The sequence below is a fragment of the Bos mutus genome, chromosome 19, assembly GCF_027580195.1.
Source record: "Bos mutus isolate GX-2022 chromosome 19, NWIPB_WYAK_1.1, whole genome shotgun sequence".
In the NCBI taxonomy this organism is placed as follows: domain Eukaryota; kingdom Metazoa; phylum Chordata; class Mammalia; order Artiodactyla; family Bovidae; genus Bos; species Bos mutus.
The window spans coordinates 8,523,839-8,544,223 of NC_091635.1; the positions used below are offsets into that span (position 1 = coordinate 8,523,839).

The following is a 20,385-nucleotide window of genomic DNA, read 5'->3' on the forward strand; positions in this document are numbered from 1 at the left end:
TCTCGCTGAAACGCCAGATCCGCTTGGCTTAGTTCCATTGCACAGCCTGGACGTGTTGACAAGATGCTGCTGGGTCCCACCCAGCCCCTCCCCAGTCCTGGCGTTTGTCTCATCTGCATTACTCGGCGAGAATGTGGTCAGGGCACTGCAGAAGTCAACAAAAAACGAGGAAGCTCGGAGAGGCTCCTGCGCCGATCAGACCAAGGGCAGGGGGCCTAGCCCAGGGCCGTGGGCGCCGGCAAAGCCGGAAGGCCCCAGCTGTTCTGATGCCTCGCAGACTTCCCAGTTTCAAGTCAGCGGAACTCCCGCGGCTCTCGGCTCACCGCCGGTTTTTTTTTTTTGTTTGTTTCGGCCACCTCCGCTGGGCTACTCGCGGGCCCCGCCCCTTACTCAAGACACGCCCCCTGACGCAACCCTGGGCGGGGCCAGGAGCCTTTGGCCCGCCTCGCTTCTGGGCGAACACCGGCTCGGAGCGCCGCCCACGTCCGCCGGCCTGGAGTCGGCGCCTGCGCAGTTCGGCTGGGTCCCCGTTGTCAGCCCTCCCCCCTCCCTAGCAACCGTCCTCGCGCCCGCCTCCGCCCCTCGGCCGCCTTCGCGCACGCGCTCCCCTTCCGGCCTCCCGGCCCCGCCCTCCCCGTCACCCGTAACAACCACTCGAGCCGCGCCGGGCCCCTCCCGCTCCCGCCCCCGCCGCCCCCCCCGGCCCACTCCCCGGAACCGGCGGCGGAGCTGCGGCCGGCCGGCAGTGGAACGGCGACGGCGCCACGGAGCCGCCGGCATGAGCGCCCTCGGTCGCCCCGCGTCCCCGGCCCGGCTTTTCTGACGAGAGGTAAGCGCGCGTCTCCGCGGCGGGCTCCGAGCGCGCCCCCCGGCCCGGCCCCTGCGGGCGGCGCGGGGCTCTCGCGGCCGCCTCCCCGCCTAGCCCACCTTTCCCCGGCCCCTCGGTTCTGCTCGGCTCGCCTCAGCTCCGCGGCAGGGGTCGAGAGCGGGCCTTCCTTTCGCCCCGTCTTCCCCCCGACCCCCGTGAGGCTCCTACAGTATTGGGTCGCCCCCTCCTCGCCCCCATCACCTCCGATCTTCCCACCCCGGAGACCCCCTTTTCCTGGGGGAAGCGGAGTTTGGGTTCCCAGCCGGCCCCCGTGGTGCATCTCCCCGTGTCTCCCTGGGACTGGGGGCCCGAGAAACCGCGGCGCCGGGACCCCCCCCCTCCCTCCCCGGCCCCCGCCAGATGGAGCCGAGGGCCCGGCCGCCCCTCCAGCCTGTTTGGGGTGGACTCGTTGAGTCCGGCCATTGGCTAATTTTAAAGCACCAATTGTCATGCAATAGAGGGCTGCCCTGGTCCACGGTGCCGCTTGGCCGTTGTAACTCCGGATTCCCACGTAGGACGTTGGTTTAGACCAGAGCATCCGAAGCTGGGAACTGGCAGGAGTTCAGAAGCTCGGGAATTACCAGGTTCTTGAGCGTAGTCGCTTCGGATTCTGCCAGGCAGTGGAATCCCGAATGGATGTTACGGGAGTCTTAACTGCGCATTCCTCTTTTTTTTTTTTTTTAAACATTCTCTCCCCAGCCCTACAACCCCTTTATATACCCAGTAAGTATCCTCTCTTTCTGTGGGAGATACCCTAAAATTAAATTTTACTAGTTAAAAATTTAAAAGGTTATCGAATTCCTGCTGTGTACCAGCATTATCAGGTTGGCAAAACTAAACAGAACTCTATCCCAGCGCACCAGGACCTGCCAGTCCCAGAATCAAGATTAATGACAGCATTCCAGTTGATTGTGGTGGATTCAGGAGTTTTGGCTCTGAGTCTCCTGATTTTAAGACTTCCCAGACGGAAGTGGCTCAGGCGGTAAAGCATGTGCCTACAATGCGGGAGACCCCGGTTCGATGCCTGGGTCAGGAAGATCTTAGGGAAGAAGGAAATGGCAACCCACTCCAGTACTCTTGCCTGGAAAATCCCATGGATGGAAGAGCGTGGTAGGCTACAGTCCATGGGGTCGCAAAGAGTCGGACACGACTGAGCCAGCCACTTCACTTCATTCCTGGTTTTAGAGCTGGAAGTCTTACAGTGTTATCTCACCCTGAACCTCACTTCACAGAGGTGGATCTGAGTCCCAGAAGAGTCAAATGACTTGCTTGAGGTCGCCCCGAGTTACTCTTTAGCAGTTTTTCAGACTGCCAGATGTAGCTGTTTGCTGCCAGAACCTGGTCTTTCTGAGAGGTATGTGAAACATACCAGAGGAAGTTCCAGATCTTTTTAAATGTAATTAATATGGGTAGGAATCTTATGAAATAAAATATACCTTTGTAATTTTTTCTTTTGTTACAGCTAGGCTTTAGGCTCCTTGAGGATATTCCGTTTTGTACTTTTGAATATCCTCTCATCTTACTCAGCATAAAATAACTTTCTTAATAATTATCCTCAGCAGGACAGGTAGGCTCTTTGGATTTATTTTTCTTCCTTCCTTTTAAATAGGGAAGTGAAGTCCCATAGAGGGCTCCAAATAAAAGTATGTTTTTCAGAAAAATCCAGCTTAGGCTGAGGCCAGCCTCTGAATGTGCCCCTGGCAGAAGGATTCTTGACGGGTAAAGGAGGCTTGATTGCTTCCTGGTATTACAGCTCTTTGAGGCTGAAAAAGTCAGTGGAGCCTCTAGCCAGAGGGCTTGGAGTGTCTGCCATTTGAAGACTGATCCCTGAAGTTGTTGTAGCCTGCGCAGTTAGAAAATGGAGATTGACAAGTTTCCTTTGAAAATAGCTTTTGAGGAGTATCCCATAATTTAAGACACAGTAGTATTTTTTTTTCCACTTGTATTTTTGTGTGTTCTGGGCTTAATATCTTAAAGTGCCACCATTTTTATTTGGCTTCTCATGGAAGTTGAAGAGAAAATGATTCAAGAACTAATTGTATGGGTTATTAGAATAATTGAATCTCGGCATTTCACTTGCTGGAAAGGACCCAGGGCGGCCCCAGGAGAGGCAGTGAGGCTGGTAAGGTAATTGAGTCCTCCAGCCCTCAGACCAGCGCTCCTTCCCTCGCTCCACTTGGACTTTCTTCACCTTTTCTTCCTGTTTTCCTGCCTTCCCTTGCCCTTGTATAATTAAGCATCATCTTTTGACTTGTATGTGCATAGAATTGTGATCTATTAAGGTTCCTTAGACTGTAGTCTAAGGAAGACTGTAGTATGTTGTGTAAATGCAAATTTTTTCCATATCATGGTTATTTATCACAAATGTTTGTGTTTTGCAGGTGTGAAAGGATTGCTGTTTTATTGCAATCATGGTGCAAAAATACCAGTCACCAGTGAGGGTGTATAAACACCCCTTTGAACTAATTATGGCTGTAAGTACTTTTCAGTTTTCTCTCTTGCATCTTATCTTCTTAGGTGTCCAAATTTGATTATCTGTTGCTCCACTTTTACATATTCTGTTTTTATGCTTATGAACTTTAGCAAGTTTGTGAATTTGTTTTTAAACTATAAGTCTCTGAAAATCAAAATCTGCATTTTTTTTTTTAATTCATCTCAGGGTTGTGTATGAATTTCAGTCAATTCTCCTTTTGAAAATACAGAAGTGGGATTGTGACTAAATAATTCTTCCTCTGGATTTTGCTCCTTTTTTGTTTAAGTAGAAAAGGGATGTAGAGAGTGGTTTTTTCCTTCTGCTCATTTAGAATGAGGGTGAGTTCACTATATGAAGCTGAACACTGAAGGATGGAGCTTAATTTACAGGATTCTAAGGACTGTGCTGAAATGAGCTTCCTCCCTTAATATTAAATTCTTGAGTCACATAAGAATTCCACAAATGGGGTAATTAAAAGTCTTAATTTTCTTTGTTATTTACCTAAAGAGATTGGCTCGAAGTAGTAATTTAATTAGAGGCCAAAAAAAAAACCCCAGACAAACTTTTTCCGCTCTCTTTTAGATTACTGTAAGGTATTCTTTCCCTTGGCTTCAGCGCATGTACTTTTTCAGCTGGTCAGAACCCTGGCTCTGGATCCAGTTTGACTTTGTGACATTTCTTACTGCATTCTTTCGGTTTCTATGTGAACGGTTCTTTTCGCTAAGAGTCAGACACGACTTAGCAACTGAACAACAACTCCTTTTCCTCCCTGTCTCTTTTGTGTTACCGTTAAGGTGTAATGTATGACTGGAGGATGCCTTGCTCGTGAAATACACCCTGATGAAAGTACCAGTCTGAACCAGAGCCTTTCAGCCCAATGAGAGACCCTCAGCTCCTCCTGGTCCCTTGTAGTTAGCCCCTATTTTGACTCTGACCAGAGATGAATTTCTGTATCTGTTCTGTGTACAAAAACTCAAGTGTTTTTGCATCTGGCTGGCTGCTCAGCATCATTTGTGAGATTTATCCAGATCAGTTTAGTTTTGGAAAACAAAACTCAAGTCCTCTCAAGGGAACAATTTAGATTCAGGGCGTCTGTTTCTTAAATTGAGGTGTAATTTACAGACAGTGAAATGATCACATTAGGTTTACAGTTTGATCAGTGTTGACAGAGTGACATGAATCTCTGTCAAGATGCAGAACCATTCCCTCCTTTACCTCAGAAAGCTCCCTGGTGCCCCTTTTCTGCCAGGTGTGAGATTTGTGTGTGTGGGGTGGGGGTGGATATTATTTGCTTCTGTGTTTTCCTTCAGTCCTAGGACTGTTCAGTGTTTTATGTTAATGGCTTACCAGGAAGGCTTGCTTCCTGTTTGCTGTGTGGGTCGTTTGGTCATAAAGAGCAGAGATCCACTGTGGCCTGAGAGGGGGGATATTGTTGTTGGAACACATGCTGTGTGTGATGGGATCGTACAGAAATCCAGGAATGTGGGCCTGCACGGGCTGAACTCCAGGAACCTGGCTTGGGGGGAGGGAGGGTGTTCCCAGCAGCAGTTGTCCCCGGAACTTCACCCTTCACCCCTTCGCCACTGGCTGCTTCACGCTCTCCTACCTTCCTCTCCTGTGGCTTCAGCTCACATGCTTTTTCAGCTGGTCAGAACTCTGGCCCCAGTTTAACTTTGTGGCATTTCTTGTCGCCTTCTTTCAGTTTCTAAGTGAACAATTCTTTTCACATTTCCTGGTTCAGATTCTAGAGATACTTGATCTGATCCTCCCTGCTGCCCACTCCGGTCCCAGGATGCTGGCTGGCCTGTGGATTCCTTGTGGGGCTTGGTCACCTGTCCCTTTCTGGTTGGCAGGGGCTGGTGGTGCTAGGAGATTAGTTTGGGGCAGTGGAGGACAGTAAACCTGGGAGATGCTCCAGGGTGGAGGGGACAGGCACGGGACCTGGTGCCTTACGTTTTTTCTTATGTTGCAAACGACTTTTAAATATTGCTGCGACCCTGATCATTTGAGGCAAAGGCAGGTCTCTTAGGCAAACACTTGATAATAAAAAGGTATTTTGCTTACCTAATGTTCAGCTTCCATATTTTCCTTTTTTCACGGTTTTCAAAATGCTATAGTTTGCCTTGTCACATTTATGCAGGGATTTACAGAAGAATTTGAAATTGAACTTCTCAGCCACCCCTCAATCTTTTAAACTTAACTGGTTTTTCACTCGCTTCTGTTTTAAGCAGTAGTAAAATTTTTTGACTTGGAAGAAATTACGTTTTAATCTGAAAATGAAGTCTATTACCCCTTCCCCTCCAGATTTGGGTAGAAACTGGAAGGCATAGTCTAGTGAGTTTGTGGGGTCCCTCGTGCTTTTCTCCCTGTAATTGTACTACATAAAATCCACAGTGTTTTCCTTGCTTGATTTTTCTCTTTTTGAGGAAAAACAAGTACAAAAGAGTTACTCTAAAATATTCTTTTCAGTTTATTCAGAGTGAGCAAAGACATTCAGTTAATGCAAGAACAGAACTATAATTTGAACAGAAATATTTTTGAGACCCTCCAAAAGTGACTGTGCTTCAGTAGTCACAGCGAGTGATACGGACAGAAGTGTTCGTCAGGTGGTCAGTTTGTGGTATTCACAGGTGATCCAAGTCCTGAGTTACAGGGTCCTGTGACGACCGTGGAAGGAAACGTCATGCCGTCCACTTAAAGCCTCTGTTTGTCTTAACCAGGAGTTCTGTTGTAATTTAGAATTGCCAGAATATGAGGTGGGAAGTGCCTGTGTCAGTAGTAGGTCCACGGTAGGTATCAAGTAAGTTAATTATTTTGATTGATTTCATGACAATCTACCATTTGTTTTGGGGTCAGTATACTTGGTAGAATTAAAAAATCATCTACGAGTTAATGGTAAACAAGCAAAACTGAAGTGAAGGTGTTTGAGCAGGCATTTGTGGCCTCTGAGGGGCGTTCTGTTGTCAGTTGTGAGCCCAGAGACAATGGTTGGTGCTTGGGTGAGTTGAGAAGCGCCCCTGCTGAGCCCCCTTTGAGGGTGAGGAGTCTGAGGCTCAGAGAAGAGAGAGCTTCTGCAGGTAGTTGGGGTAGAGTTTGCTGTTCTTTTTATTAGAATGTGTATCCTGGAATGTTTGTGGAGGGTTCTTGTCCTTGAAGAGTGACCTTTCCAGGCTCAACCAGAAATGTTTCCTGGGGCTGCTCTGCCCAACCTGTGGGAGGAGAGCTTAATCTGTGAAGGACATTCCAGTCGCTTGTACCCGCCGGTATATCTGTGGCCTCCCCTGGCCTAGTGAGGTGACCGCCGAGAAGGGACTTGGGCGGCAGGTGTGGTTCTGAGATGCTTGGACTTGAGTGTTTCATTTGGAAAGTTCTGAGATAAAACACTGATTTCAGAGCGTAAACATTTTCAGGTCCAGCTTCCTTCCTCCTGGCCTTCTTGGCCTTTCACAAATGATGCAGAGGAGAGTGAGTCCTTGGAGCAGAGGTCAGTGTGCAGTGTAAAGTGGGGTCAGGGTGCAGGTGAGACCGAGGGAGAGGAGGACCCGGGAGCCATGCCTCTGTGGCCACGGCGGCGGGGAGGCAAGGACCAGTCTCTGATGCGTTTCTCGGCAGGACAGCTGCCCCTGGACTGCTGGAACATGCGATGGCAGAGGCCCTGCTGCTCTCCTGTGCAGCCCCGTTTTATTTATTAATTTCTTTGGCTGCCTGGGTCTTCCTGGCAGCATGCAGGATCTTTAGTTGCGGCATGTGAAGTCTTATTAGAATTCACATGTGGGATCCCGTTCCTTGACCAGGGATCGAACCCGGGCCCCCTCCGTTGGGAGCGCTGAATCTCAGCTGCTGGACCGCCAGGCAGTCCCAAGCCCTGTTTCTCCAGGCTTCCTGTCACCCGACAGCTCTGCTCACGTCCACTCCCCGAGCTCCCTGTTCTCTTCACCCTGTCGTGGGCTCCCAGACCCTGTTGGCCGTGTGGATCCCTAGCCGATGCACCTTCTAGATGATGCCCTTGAGTCACAGCTGTCTGCCTCCCTCTCCTGAGCGCCACCTCCGGTCCAGCTTTCGGGGGGGAGTCAGAGTTGTCCTTTCTCACTCACGCCCCTCCCTTTGGGCCTGCATCCTCCTGCTGGACACAGGTTCCGCCTGTCAGCCCTCGGGGAAGTGATCGCTCTCATCAGTCACATCTGTTCTAAACCGCGTTGCATTTTCTCCAAGGCCCTTCGTATCCTGCCTTCCCTGTTCAAGCTTCTCTCATAATTGTGCCGACTTCCCAACGTGAATGTTTCCATCTATTCTGTGCTGTCCCTGTTTGCCACGGTGTCTTTTCTGCCCCCCACCCGCTTCCTTTCTACACTTCCTTCCTTGCCTTAGATGTTCACCCCATCTAATCTTGATCTTAGCTGGCCCACCCCTTGCCCTGATGGCAGCTACGAAGCCCTTCGTGTTTCTCTCCTCCTTCATGGTGCAGTCAGTGGTAGGTGGTGGTAGGTGGTTTCTTTTATTTTCCAAGGTGCCCGAGTATTGCTCTCTAACTATTGTATATGTTCCTCAAGGGCAGAGACTGTGTTTTCCCTTGTTCCCTCCAGTGTTGGTACCGAGCACACGTAGGCACACAGATATGTTTGATCGGCTGGTGTCCATTTGCTCACTTGAGCTTTCCGTGTGAGGACTTGGGAGCTAGGTCTGACGGTTGAAGCTCAGATCTGATCTGCTTCAGATGAGGGCTCTGTGTTTTCTCCATGAAGAGAAGTAGCATGCTGCGAGCCTTCAGTTAACCGATGCCTCCTGGAAAAGCAGAGCCCTTTTGTGATGAAGTTGGCTTTTTTTTTTTAACACCATCATAAATTACGCAGAACCCATTTGACAAATTTTGTAGTAGTTTAAGTGATATGCTTTTACAGGTTGAGTAACCAAAAAGCTCTCTCTTTCAGTGTGCGCTTGCTGACCAGTGGCTCCCACAACAGCATTTGGTTCTGTTCCTCTCATTCTCTTGCTTTCCTTTGGTTTGTTTTGGTCTCTGTTTTTTTTCCTTCTTTTCCTCTTTCCTCAAATATCTCATATCTTCCTACAAGACTAGAGGATGAAAGGAGATTTGCTGTGATTCTGGGTACAGAGTGGGGCCCTGCCGCAGACTTGCTATGTAACCTGGTGACTAGGCTGGTCTCTCGTGTAGACTGTTGGGAGGTCTGTAGAACTAAGCAGACCATAGACGTGCCAGTGGGAGAGGCAGGGCCTGGAAACATCCATGGCCTCCCCCCTCCCTTTCTGAAAGCCAGCCCCTGTGCCGCGCCCAAATGCAAGGTGAAATGAATCAGCAGAGTCATTTGTTGACATGTGAACTATGAATGTGTCTCTTTAAAATAGACCTTTGTATATATGTAAACCTTACTTCATCCATTCAGTTTATGCATCAGGACAGTTGGGGAGACATGTGGGGGACCCTGGGGTGTGCTTGTGTATCACAGCGCTGTCTAAGGAAGGTGTACACCAAATGCAGTCCAGTCTGCTCCTTCTAGGGTGAGGGCAAGGTGCGCAGAAATCTGAGCGGTAGAGCCCACCCTCCACCCCCGTGCAGCTGTTTCCGGGCTGTTCCTCGGTCCTGCTGGAGCCCATCTGGCTTTGTCCTCTTGCTCTGAGGCAGGTGGCTGCCCCCTGAAGCCCCATGTGCCCATCCGCCCCTCCTCCTTGGCCGAAGATACTGGGAGCCCCCGACCCCTCTTCCTGATTTTGTTCTCTTCCGCTGACCTGAGTCCCACGCGTATTTGGTTTGTACCTTTATTTTAGTTATGAAATACTTTCATTCCATCTTTTGTTTTTCTTTTCGAAGCATGTTCTCTGCCTCTCATCCTAGATTTTATCCCTGAGCCCTTTATGCTTTCCAAGTTTCTGACAATTAGGTGTGTTACTGAAATACATCTTTTTCATTAATGGAGGTATAGGTATATCTTCAGTCAGCCCAGTATGCAATAGAATTTATTTTTACTCAAAGAAATAAGCAGTCTTCATTTTGGGGTCACCAGCTTAAAAAGTTTTGTTCAGTCTAGAAGTGGAGAGAAACAATCCAGTTTTTCTGTTGATACATTAAGGATCCTGGTCAGTTTATTAATAGTGAGGGAGATTGTACTCTTTTCATTTATCAAGTTTTTGAATGCCATAGCGTAAATTCTGTTCCGTGTAGTAAAACCTGGAATGCGGTCAAATGTACTCAGCTTTGACAATGAGCAGTCATTGTGCTTCCTTCACACGCTATTTTGTGCAGAACCAGGCTTTTTCTCTTCTCCTAAACCCACTCTCCCAACACGTTATGCCTCCTGAATTACTTTTAATGTGCTAGAGTGAATACAGCCGTGGTTCAGTAGTGGTTCTTATTTCAAGAAATAAAGCAGGATCTGATTCAGCTCCTTGCCTTCTTGATTTACCTGTTTTTGTCAAGGAAAAAAAAAAAGAAAAGGGTAAACCTTGTATTTTCGGAACCAAGTATGCAGAAGTAGAAAGGAAAGTTTGATGAATGCCCGCTTGCCCATGGCGTAGCTCCGAAAGCATCACCGTTTTGCCAGTTTGTTTCGTTTATTCTTTCCGCTTTCCTCCTGCTGGTGTATATAAAAAGCAGATTTCAGGCATCTTGTTAATTCATCCTGAAACATACCTCGCACTGTAAAGACTTTTTTAAAAAAATGTATGTATTTAGCTGCGTGAAGTCTCTCATTGTGGCACTTGGGCTTCTCTCTAGTTCTGGTGCACTTGTGGGATCTTAGTTCCCCATTCGGGGATTGAACCCACGTCCCCTACACTGGACCACCAGGGACGTGCCAGGACCTTTTTCTTTTGAAAAGTAACCACCGTGTCATGATCACATCTGAGAAGAGTTCTAATAATTCCTTGACATCATCCAGTCCCAAATCCATGTTCAGACTTTCTCTGCTAACACAATGTCTTTTTTTTTTAACCTTCTTTGGATCCTCCTTCAGATAAACCTTAGCGTTCAGTTATTATATTTCTTCAGCCTCCTCTGTTCCCTCACATCCTCCTCTCCCTTTGTTTCCTTTCGTGTCATCACTTTGTTACAGAAACTGGGTCATTTGTCCTTTTCAATTACCTTAACGTTTTGCTGATTTAATTGTTCATTACAGCCAGTTGGCACCGGGAGGAGTCACAGACCTCAAGTCAGTCAGTTCAGCTACTTTTTAGCAGCTTTGTCTAAACATTTGCTGATATTGCTGATAGATATTGAAGCCAGCAATTATCCTTTGTAGTTTTGAGTTGCAAATAGGATGCAAAGCATTTTTTTTTCAAATTAAACTGGGTCTTTCCAAACGCACTTCGTTGATCCTACTGTTTATAGAGAGCGGTTGAAGGGAGTTCATTTATTGGCAGATCTGACTAAGAGGCTCCCTATGTAGCGTCCGTGGTAAGCGCTTGGGGACCACCGAGGTGCAAGGAGGGGTCCCAGGCACCCTGGCCTGTCCTTTGTTCATGCTTCTTGCTTTACAGCCCTGGATGGGGATGTCAGTCTGGTTTGGGCAGTGCCCAGAGAGATTCACTGCAGAGAATTTTTGATGGGCAGGTGTGATCATTGATCTTTCTTGATTTTTAATCTGTATGAGTGAAAACAGTTTTATGTACTTCTAATGGGATAATTTTACATGTTGCAACAGAAGGCATGTATTGCAGTAACAATTCCCTTGAAAGGTACAGTTGATCTTGAGAGTACTGGCCTTGTTTTATTTGTTGTTGTTGTTTTTTTAAAGAAAAGTCTTTGTATGTATGTATGTAGATTTATGCAATTATCACCCTGTAGGATAATTGCTGTATATATCGTGATGTGTGCTGAATCCTTTTTCCATTCAGAAATCTGCCATGTTTATTTCATAGCTCTCTCCTACACGATTTGCATTCGTATATTCCTAGTGCACTGTTCACATGCATAGTGCGAATCTGAGTGATTGATAAGCGTCCGGTTCCTAAATGTCTCGCGTGTTTGACTGGATGACTGGCAGTGGTTCTCTTCCTCCTGGGTCTCTGGCCCTCCCTCTGGTCACCCTTGCTTTTCTCCTTATTCGACTCACCTCCATGCTGCCTTGGGTACAGATGGGCTCTTCCTCTAACGATAAGTTGTTTTGCTATTTCAAGACCCCGTAGTTATTCAACTAGTTTTGTGTTTTCTGGATGTCACAGTTTTAACTTGTGGTTAATGCTGTATTATGAATATCCAGCTCTCTCAGCCGACCTCCCTTCCTGGCCAGCATCGTCTGAACCCGTGGCTTCAACTGTCAGTTTATAAACCAAAGCTCTCAGGGCTCACCCTCAGCCTACACACAGGCGCTTCCAGGCGTCTAGCCAGCTCCGTGCTTGGAGAGCCCCACCTGGCCATTCCGAGGCAGACTTAGTAGGTCTGAACAGTACCCACCCTTCCTCGTGCCCACACAAAGAGCACACCCAACAGAACGCACGCAAGCATGTTAAAAACAATAGAATTCCTCTGAAAAGCTCTGCCTTTCCTCTGAACTGCTGCTTCTGAGGAATGCCACCGCCATGTGCCGACCCTCAGACCCGGAGCCCAGGCACCCCTGAAAGCCCCCACCCCTCCAACCCCAGTGATGGCCGGACCCTTGCCCATCCAGGGTGTCTGTTGACTTGGATCTGAATCGTCCCCTCTGACGGTGTGGGCTCAGCCTCCATCACAGCATCCTTCACGTCCTCTGGACCCTGCATCCCAACCCTGTCTGCCCCACTCGCTTTTTCTCAGGGTTGCTGCCCCCGAGTCTCCCAGTTGGACGTCTGACCGCATTGCTTGCTAGTTTAAAATTCTCAAGTGGCTGCACCCCACCTTCAAGATGAGTTCAGAGCCTTGGCTCTGTCCTGGCTTCTAAGCCTCCTCGTAGCCTCGTCGCCACAGGCGAGACCCCCCGTGCTCCCCAGTCGCGTCTCTGGGGTCGCTGGCCGCTCCCCAGGTGTGCGTCTGTTGCTGGCTTCGTGCTGGAGTGCCTTTCTCCGTCCTTCCCTCACCGGTCAGGTCAGTTCTCGGAGGAGTTCCCGCCCTGTGCTCTGTTGTCCCCCTGTCGCCTGGCTGGTCCCTGCAGCTTGTCACCTCTCCTTTCACATAAGCATCTTCAGGGTGGGAACCAGAACGTTTTGCTTTTTCTCCCGAGCCTACAGAGAAGCCTCAGTAATGGATTTGTCTGAAGAATAAGCCAGTCCTGAGATGCACACTCTCGCTTCTGCCATTACTGCTGCTTCTGGGAGTGAAAATTTTAACAAAAGGTCACATTGGAACATATTCTTTTGGTTGAATTTACTACTTATACTGTGTTTTGAAGGAATCTGATGCAATTTGGTTTTGAGTAAAATAGAGTTTATGTTCAGTGAACTGAAGCTTATAATTACTGTAGTTTTCTGAAAAATGTATCCTGGTTTATGTATTAGTGTTTGAGTGGCTTTTTTCCCATAGTGATGAATTTGTTCAGCCACTAAGTCATGTCTGACTCTTTGCGACCAAAAAACTTCCTTTATGTGCTTCTCCTACAGAACATAAAATTCATTTAAAAATTCTTGACTCTGATAGAATGGTATTCTAATTTTCTTTTTTCTATCTCTATAGTTTTAAACCTGGAGGTTGCTTATTACATGACCCTTTTTCTTAATTGAATAAGTTACTCTGTAGCAGTAGGTAAAATGCGTTTCTTTGCCTAGTTCGGCGCCTGTATCTGTCTTTAAAACCAAGTTCAGAACTAAAAGCTGAAGGTATTTATTTTAAGAAGTAAATTTAAGAGAGAGTTGTATTGCAGTATTTATGCTATTAACATTTAGAAAGCTCTTCCCCAAACACATCGTATCTTTATTTCATTTAACACAGAGTTGGTCTGGGATGTAATTGTGACAGTTCGAAATTCTTATTCTCAGCTGCGTCAGGATTTCCGGGGCAGGCCCAGCAGTTGGGTTTCACAAGCCCTGGTTCTGATGCCTGCACAGGTTGGAGGACCACTGGTTTGGATGTCCTTAATTTGATGTGTACCGAATGGAGTAGAAGAAAGAAAATTGGTTTCAGTTATAACTTTTCCTTACTTGAAAATCTTCGAAAGGATAGATTCTTTTAACAGGTTGTATAATAGAGACTCGTTAATGATACTTTCTTTAGAAGGATCTAGCGTGTACTAAAAGGAGGCTGTTTGCTGTACGTGCTTCTCCAGACTGTTTTTTGTGAGTTTATATAGTGATACCAAAACTCTGTTAACAAGCATGTGCCTGTCTTAACTGAATCCTTTGTGTGGCTTTACTTGCTAATTTTCAGGTGGAGTATAAAAAAAGATTTATACTCTTTTTTATGTGGTAAAATATACGTAAGATTTACCATTTTAACTATTTCCAGTTACAATTTGGCTTCCCTGATAGCTCAGTTGGTAAAGAATCCATCTGCAATGCAGGAGACCCTGGTTCGATTCCTGGGTCAGGAAGGTCCCCTGGAGACGGGATGGGCCACCCACTCCAGTATGCCTGGGCTTCCTTTTGCGGCTCGGCCAGTAAAGAATCCGCCTGCAGCACAGGATACCTGGGTTCGATCCCTGGGTTGGGAAGATCACCTGGAGAAGGGAAAGGCAACCCACTCTAGTATTCTGGTCTGGAGAATTCCATGGACTGTATAGTCCATGGGGTCGCCAAGAGTCGGACGCGACTGAGTGACTTTCACTTTCACTTTCAAGGACATTCACAGGTTGTATGACCATCACCACCATTCATCTGCAGAACATTCTTATCTTCCCAGATGGAGACTCTGTCCCCATTAGACACTGACTCCCCATCCCCACCCCTCTCTACTTTCTGTCTCTATAGATTTGACTATTCTAAGTACCTCTTATGAGAGAAATTACACAATATTTATCCTTCTGTGACTTGCTTATTTCACTTAGCATATTGTCCTCACAGCTCCTTCATGTTGTAACATGTCAAAATTGTTTTCCTTTCTAAAGTTGAATAATCTTATATGTGTGTGTGTGTATACACACTACAGTTTGTTTATCCATTCTTTCATCGGTGGACAGTTGAGCTGTTTCCACTTTTTGGCTGTTGTGTTTATTGTTTAAAGTCTAGTTGACTATTATGTCAGCCAAAAATAAGTGCACATCTCTATAGATTTTTTTTTTTCATCTTTGAATTCAACCGCTGTATTTTGTTCCACCTGTTCAAGATACAGCTCTAGTTTGCATCTCACGGTTGCCTTTGCCGTTAGTTCATAACAAAGAAAGAACAGCATCTGAGAGCAGGTGTAGATTGATGAGCTGGGGGGATGCACTGTCGGGGGGCTCCCACCATAAAGGAAGGGATGTGGTAGAGAAAACAGAAACGAGCACTTCACGGTCCGGGAGGCACAACTTGTGTAATAGGCGTTTAATAAACGGTGCTTGATAGATATTTTCCTGATGCATGGACCGACTCCTGCTATCAGCCTACTGACGATGGCGCTTTTATTCTGGTTCATGAGGCCGGATAATATTTCCATAGCTCATTACATTCTTTTATGTGGGCAAACACATGGCATCTATAAAAGCTGACAGCTGCAAGTCCCTGGAACACCAAATGCTCTTCTGAAGTCCACGGACTCATTTTTTACACTCTGGAAAAGGGAAACAGCGCTCTGCCAAATCCAACTTCATTTGAAGAAGAATATGCAAAACTGCTATTTTTATTGTCACATATACTCAGTTTGCTATTAGAAAGTTTTATGGATTAGAAATAGTTTTGGAAAGTCCTGGCATGTTTTGGATTCTGTTGGATCATGAATCAGTCACTTGACTTTTAAATTTAAAAAACTAAGAGAAGAGAAACCCTTTGTAACACTCCAGACATTCTTGTTTGCCTAGGGCTCGAGTAATTGTGGCCTGTGAAACATTTGTCCTTCAAGATTTATTGACAGTGACAGATATCTTAAGTATAAAGATCTACTTAAAGATGTGTGTACCTCTGTGTTTTCTGACTAGTATCCTTTAATTTTCTAACTGGGATTGGTTAATGTTGTGCTTTTTGTTCTAATCTACCATTATCTTCCTCATCCCTTCATCTGTTGGTGGACATTTAGGTTGCTTCCATGTCTTGGTTCCTGTAAATAGTGCTGCCATGAACTTTAGAAGTGCACGAATCTTTTCAGATTATAGTTTTCTCCAGATACCTGCCCAGGAGTGGGCTTGCTGGATCATAGGGCAACTCTCGTTTCTTAAGGAACCTCCATCCTGTTTTCCACGGTGGCTGCACCGGCTTACATTCCTACCAACGGTGCGGGAACGTTTCCTTTTTTCCACACCCTCTCCAGCATTTGTTATTTGTAGACTTTTTAATGAGGGCCAGTTCTGACTGGTGTGGGGTGACGTCATTGTGGTTCCGATTTGCATTTCTCTAATAATTAGCAACGTTGAACATCTGTTTATGTGCTTGTCACACATCTATATGTCTTTGAAGAAAATTAGGTCTCTTGAGGTCTTGGGCCCATTTTTTGACTGTGGTTGTTTGCCTCACAATACTGGTTTAATGGTTGAAAGCAAATACAAAAAGAATAGAGGTGGAATTAATATGTAAATGATGTGATTGAGCCAAGTATACGCTAAGTTCTTCTGCACACAGGGGGCTGTACAGATAAAGACTTAAATAGAAGTGGTAGGAGTGGTGAATCTCCAAAGGCCTGCCTTGGTGCAGGCCTGCCAGGTTTGAAAGCAGCCGTGCCCTGCTGCTCAGTCCCATGTTGAAGGAGGACTTCGTCTTCAACAAATTGTCATCTTTCTCGTTAAATGTATATTGTGTTAGTTTGAGTTTTATAATGGTATGAGTTTTTGCCTAGTTTGTACGTATTTAAGTAACATTATAATGAAAAATAACTGGTCAACACTAAAGGTCCAAGGAAACTTCCATCTTTTGATTACTAAAGCCATTTTTCTTGAGTTAGAGGTTTGGCTATACTGTCATGAATTCCAGATCCATCAGCTCCTTAAATTGGGTTTTGTTTGACATGCAACCAAGGTTGAAACCAACCAGAGGTTGGAGAGGGGGATAAACATTCAGTTGAGTGGCTTGTTGGCTCAGCCGTTCTCAGGGGTAGTGGGCAGCCCTTCCACACGGTAGGTCATGAATGATAGCTCTTTGACAGTTGTTTTAACTGAGTATTGACTGGTGAGGCTAAGAGTGGAAACTTGGGATGGCAGTGTCTTCAACTTCCGTGTCTGACTTAGAGCTGTGGAAACTGACACTCTGCTTCATCACCCTGCGGGAGAATGGTGGGGGCAGGAGTGGGGGGCGGAAATGTCCTTCTGTAAAGTTTGTGATTCTCATGGTCATGTTTCTTTTTCATGATGGATTGTGAAGTCCTCAAATCAACTGTACTACGTTTTGAACTTAAAGCTTAAAACTTTTAAGTCTGTTTCATTGGAGATAGTTAGTTGTATCAGATCAGATCAGATCAGATCAGTCGCTCAGTCATGTCCAACTCTTTGCGACCCCATGAATCGCAGCATGCCAGGCCTCCCTGTCTATCACCAACTCCCGGAGTTCACTCAGACTCACATCCATCGAGTCAGTGATGCCATCCACCCATCTCATCCTCTGTTGTCCCCTTCTCCTCTTGCCTCCAATCCCTCCCTGCATCAGAGTCTTTTCCAATGAGTCAACCCTTCGCATGAGGTGGCCAAAGTACTGGAATTTCAGCTTTAGCATCATTCCTTCCAAAGAAATCCCAGGGCTGATCTCCTTCAGAATGGACTGGTTGGATCTCCTTGCAGTCCAAGGGACTCTCAAGAGTCTTCTCCAACACCACAGTTCAAAAGCATCAATTCTTTGGCGCTCAGCCTTCTTCACAGTCCAACTCTCACATCCATACATGACCACAGGAAAAACCATAGCCTTGACTAGACGAACCTTTGTTGGCAAAGTAATGTCTCTGCTTTTGAATATGCTATCTAGGTTGGTCATAACTTTCCTTCCAAGGAGTAAGCGTCTTTTAATTTCATGGCTGCAGTCACCATCTGCAGTGATTTTGGAGCCCAGAAAAATAAAGTCTGACACTGTTTCCACTGTTTCCCCATCTATTTCCCGTGAAGTGATGGGACCGGATGCCATGATCTTCGTTTTCTGAATGTTGAGCTTTAAGCCAACTTTTTCACTCTCCACTTTCACTTTCATCAAGAGGCTTTTTTAGTTCCTCTTCACTTTCTGCCATAACGGTGGTGTCATCTGCATATCAGAGGTTATTGATATTTCTCCCGGCAATCTTGATTCCAGCTTGTGCTTCATCCAGTCCAGCGTTTCTCATGATGTACTCTGCATAGAAGTTAAGTAAACAGGGTGCCAATATACAGCCTTGACGTAACTCCTTTTCGTATTTGGAACCAGTCTGTTGTTCCATGTCCAGTTCTAACTGTTGCTTCCTGACCTGCATACAGGTTTCTCAAGAGGCAGATCAGGTAGTCTGGTATTCCCATCTCTTTCAGAATTTTCCACAGTTTATTGTGATCCACACAGTCAAAGGCTTTGGCATAGTCAATAAAGCAGAAATAGATGTTTTTCTGGAACTCTCTTGCTTTTTCCATGATTCAGCGGATGTTGACAATTTGATCTCTGGTTCCTCTGCCTTTTCTAAAACCAGCTTGAACATCAGGAAGTTCAGTTCACATATTGCTGAAGCCTGGCTGGGAGAATTTTGAGCATTACTTTACTAGTGTGTGAGATGAGTGCAATTGTGCGGTAGTTTGAACATTCTTTGGCATTGCCTTTCTTTGGGATTGGAATGAAAACTGACCTTTTCCAATCCTGTGGCCACTGCTGAGTTTTCCAAATTTGCTGGCATATTGAGTGCAATAGTTGCACAGCATCATCTTTCAGGATTTGGAATAGCTCAACTGGAATTCTATCACTTCCACTAGCTTTGTTCGTAGTGATGCTTTCTAAGGCCCACTTGACTTCACATTCCAGGATGTTTGGCTCTAGGTCAGTGATCACACCATCGTGATTATCTGGGTTGTGAAGATCTTTTTTGTACAGTTCTTCTGTGTATTCTTGCCATCTCTTCTTAATATCTTCTGCTTGTGTTATAACCAGAGGCAAAGTAGGGCTGGAGCTATAGAGGGATGGGAAGCAGTTTCCAAACAAGTTCTGCCTTCAGGGGTCTTCTTATCTCCTGGAGGGGAGTGGTAGGGCAGGCCTCTGCGCAGGGCCTTGGGCACCACCTGGGCAGCTGAACCCAGTGTACAGCCCATTGGGGAGATCTGGTTGCTAGGCCCCCGGTGATCCCAGAGCTGAACCACCATTTAAGAAACACTTAAAGAACATCTGAAAGATGCAGGAGTAAGGATGAGCTTGTGTGGGTTCAGTGTGCTACTGTCTCATTCATGGCTCACACTTACGTGGGTAGGCTCTTCTCCCCACTCTGCCCCCTTTGTTGAGATGTAATTGACATATAACATTGTGTTTGTTTGTGTGTGTGTTAGGTCACTTCAGTCATGTCCGACTCTTTGCGATCCTATGGATTGTAGCCTGCCAGGCTCCTCTGTCCGTGGGATTTCCCAAGCATGAATACTGGAGTAGGTTGCCATTTCCTTCTCCAGGAGATCATTCCGACCTAAGGATCGAACCTGTGTCTCTTATGTCTTTTGCATTGTGGGAAACCCTTAGTGTTTGTTTAAGGTGTGCAGTGTAATACTTTATGTTCCTTGAGAAATGATTACCACAAAAGTTGACATCCATCACCTCACAGTTACACATTTTTTTCCCTTGTGATAACCTTTAAGATCTCTTAGCAACTTTCAGATGTATAATACAGTGTCGTTAAGTCACCATGCCGGATATTACATCCCCAGGACTTACAACTGGGACTTAACAACTTTAGAGGTAGGCGCTTCTCTTATTCCTCTTTACAAAGAGGAAACTGAGATTTAAACTGCTTGCCAGGTGACCTGACTGCCTTGCCCACTGTCCGTGGTGCAGGTGCCAGGGTTCCGCGTGGCCACACACACGCCCAGACCACGTGCAGCTTGGCTCACGTCCACACAAACCCGGATCTCGCTTGTCAGCAGGACGGCCGTGGACCCCGGGCTTTTCTGACTTTGGACAAAGCCAGGTTGCATCCTTTGCTTTGAGGTTCCTCCCCAGTCCTCCTCCCCCAGCCTTCTTCTCCCTCCTGCCTGATCTGTGCTGACCCGGTTCCCAGCCAGGCAGTAAGCTTCCCCCTCGTGCTCCATCTTTGGTGGCATGCAGCCCATCTTCGTCTTTTCTGTAACAGAAGGCTGGCGCTTGTAGGTGGTACCATTGAGATTCAAATCAGGGCCTGCTGACACAGGAGCCCAGGCTCTCTGTTGGCTCTGCCTTCTGGCTCCCTGGTTGGTGTCTGGTCCTGAAGTGACAGTGCTGGAGGCGGGGAGGGAAAGGACGCTGCGGGCTAGCTGAGGCCAGTGACAACAGTTGGGTGGCGGGCTGGGGGAAGGGAGTGGCTCGGAAGTTGCTAGGAGCTGTGAGTTTAAAAACAGTTTGAGGCCGTGCGTGCTGGGGCACTTGGGTTGAGAGTTGTACAGGGTTGCCCGGCGGCAAGGGCTTTGTCCTTGAAACAGTAGGTGTCTCTCCAGGGCTGTAGGAATAGTCTAATGTTTACATTCATTCAGGCCGAGAAGGGGGCTGAGCCACTGGTTTCCTGATGGGAGTTCTTTCCCATCCAAGTGTATTGTGTCTCTTCATTCTGTGGAACATGTTACTACCATTAGCGTTAAGCCCGATTCAGGGCTCCCTGCAACCAAAACCTTTCAGGGAACATCTTGTTTCCTCAGCAGTCCCTCTCCCCCCACTCATTTTATGAAAGTTCTCTTTCGGCTTTGATCATGTTAATCTTCAGGGCCATATCTGCTTCTAGCAACTGAGTTTAGTGTAGAATTAACGAGTTATATAACTAAATCAATATGTTTCTTGTATTTTCTTCACACTACAGAGGGAATATTTCACTCTCAATCCCTAAGTTGAAGTGATATCATTTCTATCTTTATTTCTGTTGACTTTTTCCTTTTCCTTATAGAAGGAGACCTCTATG

At 46.6% G+C, this 20,385-nt stretch overlaps 1 protein-coding gene across 1 annotated transcript in view; it reads left to right on the plus strand.

The window, feature by feature from the left end:
• Positions 1–672: 672 nt before the first annotated feature.
• The window catches only part of SEC14L1 (SEC14 like lipid binding 1), a 49,350-nt gene continuing 29,637 nt past the window's right edge, over positions 673–20,385 (plus strand). Inside the window, exons 1-2 of the mRNA XM_070389143.1 lie at positions 673–829; positions 3,250–3,342. Coding sequence (XP_070245244.1) covers positions 3,280–3,342 — 63 coding nt within the window. The 5' untranslated portion in view covers positions 673–829; positions 3,250–3,279. The remainder of the gene's footprint in view (positions 830–3,249; positions 3,343–20,385) is intronic.